The sequence below is a fragment of the Salvelinus sp. IW2-2015 genome, unplaced genomic scaffold, assembly GCF_002910315.2.
Source record: "Salvelinus sp. IW2-2015 unplaced genomic scaffold, ASM291031v2 Un_scaffold1024, whole genome shotgun sequence".
In the NCBI taxonomy this organism is placed as follows: Eukaryota; Metazoa; Chordata; class Actinopteri; order Salmoniformes; family Salmonidae; genus Salvelinus; species Salvelinus sp. IW2-2015.
Genome location: NW_019942692.1, coordinates 239,647 through 245,871, shown reverse-complemented (window position 1 = coordinate 245,871; position 6,225 = coordinate 239,647). Strand labels below are relative to the sequence as shown.

Below are 6,225 nucleotides of genomic sequence, written 5' to 3'. Positions count from 1 at the left end.
GGAGTGGCATTTCAATCTTCCACAAGAAAAGTTAACTGCCCTCAGAACTAACCGTCATGTTTTTGAGGATGTTATATTGTACTCTTTGAATAAGAAAAACAATGATTTTAGGCTATCCGAGGCACGCGTAACTACGCACACGGCAGAGAGCGGGAGAAAAAAAGTGGCCTTCGGAGGACTGAGGACTGACAGAGAGGACGGATAACTTTCCCTGGTACTATCATAGACACAAGAAAATTTGACATAATGGAAACAAATGGGATCAACGGCAAACACGGTAAAAGCTACAGAAACTTTGTTTGGTTTTATTATGAATCAAATCATTTATTGATCAAGACGTTTTAAAAAAGGTTTCATGTTGTCATCTGAAGCCACATGAATAGGATATGTTTGATTTGATTTGATTTGTTTTGTTTTCGTTGTTTTACTCATTTAAATGTACAACTGTTGATTGTGATTGTCACGCTCTGACCTTAGATATCTCTGTTTTCTTTATATTTTGGTTAGGTCAGGGTGTGACGAGGGTGGGTATGCTAGTTTTTGTATTGTCTAGGGTTTTTGTATGTCTAGGTAATTTGTATGTCTATGGTGGCCTGATATGGTTCCCAATCAGAGGCAGCTGTTTATCGTTGTCTCTGATTGGGGATCATATTTAGGCAGCCATTTTCCCTTTTGTGTTCGTGGGTTCTTGTTCTATGTTTAGTTGCCTGTCTGCACTATTCATATTAGCTTCACGGTTCGTTTTGTTAGTTTGTTCAGTGTTCATTATTTTAATAAATATAGAATGTACGCATAAAACGCTGCGCCTTGGTCTCATTCGTATGACGAACGTGACAGTGATGGTCTTGACCAACAACATTCCAATTAGTTTACGACAGGTATATAATTACTGGAATCGCTATTATGCTGTTAGTCATAATGGTTACTCATAGGGTAATATAATACACAGCCATAACCTACATGAATCAACACCAATTATTTATCAATAACCAGCTTCAGCAGTCTATATGTATGTATGCACTGTATGTATGTATCTCAGTCAATCCAACTGCTCTCATCTAAATCAAATAGATACATACGTTTCATGGGGATAAGTTCCATGCAGATAAGTTCCATGGAGATAAGTTTCATGGAGAAAAGTTCCATGGGGATAAGTTCCATGGGGATAAGTTCCATGGGGATATATTCTATGGGGATACGTTTCATGGGGATAAGTTCCATGAGGATACGTTTCATGGGGATAAGTTCCATGGGGATATGTTCTATGGGGATATGTTCCATGGGGATAAGTTCCATGGGGATATGTTCTATGGGGATATGTTCCATGGGGATAAGTTCCCGGACTCAGTTGGGTCTCAATTTACCAGAGTTAGAATTGCAGCACTAAAATATTTTCCGCGAGGTGGGGGCCTCCCAATCAAATTCACGTAGGGCCCCCAAAAGGCTAGATTGTATGAAAAGGATATAACCTCCATCATTGCAGGGTATTTTGTCATCTCCTTACAGTTATGAAATATCTTATTGTTTTGTGCAAAATGAAGTTATAACCCTGCCAGCAGCTACTGTAAACAACATTACCACTGAATGGGGGTATGGTGAGTATCCTATGGAAACAGAAAGTGAGCCACATAATGATTCAGACTGAGACAAACAAGATTTAGGCTAGATATTTAGCTAGGAGAGGATTGGTTCACTTCACTCTCAACTGTCTGCATTCCTAGCTCAGCTGAATTCAAAATGGACCACTAACCACTATCCTATACTAGGGATGTGGCAAACGGACCATTTTTCTAACATTTAAAAGGCAATTTTTTTCTCTCGGTTTTCCGCTAAAACGATAAGAACAAATCATAAAATGTCACTTAATTTACAATGAAGAACATATTACCTATGTTTTGACCGCAGGAGCCGGCCAATTCAGTTATCTACTACCACCCCATACAGACATAGAACGCAGCTACAGTAATGTCTATAGCGACAATTGATAACTTTTCAGACAATAAAAAACAAAAAAGTGTCTCATCAGGTCTGTACCTTTTCAGACAGTAGAATTCTGCTCCCGTGTAAAATGTTATGTATTTATTCTCTGACAACAATAAACGTCATTGATTGATGTGCTGCTATGTTTTTTATGCAGTTTTTTATTGTATGGTAGCTAGATGTGTTTTATTTCTACTAAACGGTATTTGACAAACATTAAAGTACTTTTTTAGGAGAATGGTCTACGCGCAGCAGTTTGAGATTATTTGATTGGCAGTTCTGGTTGCCTAGTGATGGATTTTAGTCCCTCTTCATAAAAGGCATTCCTTTACAGACAAGTTAAATGTCCGTTATTATCGCCAGACAAGGTTTCGTGTTGGCTTTTTGAAAAACCGTAGTGTAGCCTACCCTAACAGACAATCAAACATAACTTAGCGGAGACGCTTTCAAGGGGCCACATCCCAATGCGTCTGAAAAGCGTAAGGATACAGCCTACAGGTAGCCTTCTGTAATTTCACATGAGGCCAAAACGATGAGTAGGCTACCCCGTGATCACAAGACTGGCCCTAAAGACATTGGTGCCATGAATAGGCTAGGATATTCTACACGCAACAGACCGAAGACCGAACACACTATAAATCCTACAAGCTGCTGTCCTATAGCCGCTGTCCCCTAGCCCCTATCCTATAGCCGCTGTCCTATAGTCCTTGTCCTATAGCCGCTGTCCTATAGCCCCTATCCTATAGACCCTGTCCTATAGTCCTTGTCCTATAGCCGCTGTCCATAAGCCCCTATCCTATAGACCCTGTCCTATAGCCCCTGTCCTATAGACCCTGTCCTATAGCCCCTGTCCTATAGCCGCTGTCCTATGACCCTATCCTATAGCCGCTGTCCTATAGCCCTATCCTTATAGCCGCTGTCCTATAGCCCCTATCCTATAGCCCCTGTCCTATAGCCCCTATCCTATAGCCCCTGTCCTATAGCCCCCTATCCTATACTAGCCCCTGTCCTATAGCCCCTGTCCTATAGCCCCTATCCTATAGCCCCTGTCCTATAGCCCTATCCTATAGCCGGTGTCCTAAAGCCACTCTCCTATAGCCCCTGTCCTATAGCCGCTGTCCTATAGCCCCTATCCTATAGCCCCTGTCCTATAGCCCCTATCCTATAGCCGGTGTCCTAAAGCCACTCTCTATAGCCCCTATCCTATAGCCACTCTCCTATAGCCACTCTCCTATAGCCACTCTCCTATAGCCACTGTTCCTATAGCCACTGTCCTATCCTTATATTTAGATAAGGCTATGGATACACCTATCCAATTCAGACCGACAGAAGTGCCCAGTAGTAGAGATAGGGGCTAGGTATCAAACAGAGGTGCCCAGCAGTGGGGCTAGGTATCAAACAGAGGTGCCCAGCAGTGGGGGCTAGGTATCAAAACAGAGGTGCCCAGCAGTGGGGCTAGGTATCAAAACAGAGGTGCCCAGCAGTGGGGCTAGGTATCAAACAGAGGTGCCCAGCAGTGGGGCTAGGTATCAAACAAGGTGCCCAGCAGTGGGGGCTAGGTATCAAACAGAGTGCCCAGCATGGGGGGCTAGGTATCAAACAGAGGTGCCCAGCAGTGGGAGCTAGGTATCAAACAGAGGTGCCCAGCAGTGGGGCTAGGTATCAAACAGAGGTGCCCAGCAGTGGAGGCTAGGTATCAAACAGAGGTGCCCAGCAGTGGGGGCTAGGTATCAAACAGAGGTGCCCAGCAGTGGGGGCTAGGGGTCAAACAGAGGTGCCCAGCAGTGGGAGCTAGGTATCAAACAGAGGTGCCCAGCAGTGGGGCTAGGGGTCAAACAGAAGTACCCAGCAGTGGTGGCTAGGGGTCAAACAGAGGTGCCCAGCAGTGGGGGCTAGGTATCAAACAGAGGTGCCCAGCAGTGGGGCTAGGATTCAAACAGAGGTGCCCAGCAGTGGGGGCTAGATCAAACAGAGGTGCCAGCAGTGGGGGCTAGGTATCAAACAGAGGTGCCAGCAGTGGGGCTAGTATCAACAGAGGTGCCCAGCAGTGGGGGCTAGGGTCAAACAGAGTCCCAGCCAGTAGGGGCTAGGGGTCAAACAGAGGTGCCCAGCAGTGGGGGCTAGGGGTCAAACAGAGGTCCCCAGCAGTAGGGGCTAGGGGTCAAACAGAAGTACCCAGCAGTGGGGCTAGGTATCAAACAGAGGTGCCAGCAGTGGGGGCTAGGTATCAAACAGAGGTGCCAGCAGTGGGGGCTAGGTATCAAACAGAGGTGCCCAGCAGTGGGGGCTGAGGGTCAAACAGAAGTAACCAGCAGTGGGGGCTAGGGGTCAAACAGAGGTGCCAGCAGTGGGGCTAGGTATTAAACAGAGGTGCCCAGCAGTGGGGGCTAGGGGTCAAACAGAAGTACCCAGCAGTGGGGGCTAGGTATCAAACAGAGGTGCCCAGCAGTGGGGGCTAGGGGTCAAACAGAAGTACCCAGCAGTGGGGGCTAGGTATCAAAACGAGGTGCCCAGCAGGTGGGGGCCTAGGGGTCAAACAGAAGTACCCAGCAGTGGGGCTAGTATCAAACAGAGGTGCCCAGCAGTGGGGCTAGGTATCAAACAGAGGTGCCCAGCAGTGGGGGCTAGGTATCAAACAGAGGTGCCAGTAGTAGGGGATAGGGGCTAAGGGTCCATGGACTGGATTGAATATAGGGCATAGAGTCTAGACGGTCCAGACAAGGCCACACCTTTTGACTACAGGTGGAATGCAATTAAACCAAAACCTCAGACATATCTTTTTTCAAATCCAAGTGTGCCCTCAGAGAAAAGTTGCTTTAGTGTTGTTGTGTGGGCAGTTGGTAAAGATATGGGGATGATTATGTTCACATTTCATACCCAGCCCATGGAACTTATCCCCATGGAACTTATGCCCATGGAACTTATTCCCATGGAACTTATCCTCATGGAACATATCCCCATGGAACTTATCCCCATAGAACATTCCCCATGGAACTTATCCCCATGGAACTTATCCCCATGGAACTTATCCCCATGGAACTTTATCTCCATGGACGTTATCCCCATGGAACTTATCCCCATGGAACTTATCCCCATGGAACTTATCCCCGTGGAGCTTATTCCCATGGAACATATCCCCATGGAACTTATCCCCATGGAACTATTCTCCATGGACGTTATCCCCATGGAACTTATCCCCATGGAACTTATCCCCATGGAACTTATCTCCATGACATTATCCCCATGGAACTTATCCCCATGGAACTTATCCCCATAGACTTATCCCCATAGAACATATCCCCATGGAACTTATCCCCATGGAACATATCCCCATAGAACATATCCCCATGGAACTTATCCCCAGAACTTATCTCCATGGACGTTATCCCCATGGAACTTATCCCATGGAACTTATCCCCATGGAACTTATCTCCATGGACATTATCCCCATGGAACTTATCCCCATGGAACTTATCCCCATGGAGCTTATCCCCATGGAACTTATTCTCATGGAACATATCCCCATGGAACATATCCCCATAGAACATATCCCCATGGAACTTATCCCCATGGAACTTATCCCCATGGAACTTATCCCCGTGGAGCTTATCCCCATGGAACATATCCCCATGGAACTTATCCCCATGGAACTTATCTCCATGGACGTTATCCCCATGGAACTTATCCCCATGGAACTTATCCCCATGGAACTTATCTCCATGGACATTATCCCCATGGAACTTATCCCCATGGAACTTATCCCCATAGAGCTTATCCCCATAGAACATATCCCCATGGAACTTATCCCCATGGAACATATCCCCATAGAACATATCCCCATGGAACTTATCCCCATGGAACTTATCTCCATGGACGTTATCCCCATGGAACTTATCCCCATGGAACTTATCCCCATGGAACTTATCTCCATGGACATTATCCCCATGGAACTTATCCCCATGGAACTTATCCCCTGGAGCTTATCCCCATGGAACTTATCTCCATGGAACATATCCCCATGGAACATATCCCCATAGAACATATCCCCATGGAACTTATCCCCATGGAAATATCCCCATAGAACTATCCCCATGGAACATATCCCCATAGAACATATCCCCATGGAACTTATCCCCATGGAACGATCCCCAATAGAATATATCCCCATGGAACTTATCCCCATGGAACTTATCCCCATGAAACGTATCCTCATGGAACTTATCCCCATGAACGTTTAATCCTCAT

General features: G+C 46.0%; 1 protein-coding gene across 1 annotated transcript in view; it reads left to right on the top strand.

The window, feature by feature from the left end:
- plcd1b (phospholipase C, delta 1b) overlaps window positions 1-6,225 on the top strand; it is a 56,362-nt gene continuing 50,137 nt past the window's right edge. Inside the window, exon 1 of the mRNA XM_024136825.2 lies at window positions 1-277. Coding sequence (XP_023992593.1) covers window positions 247-277 — 31 coding nt within the window. The 5' untranslated portion in view covers window positions 1-246. The remainder of the gene's footprint in view (window positions 278-6,225) is intronic.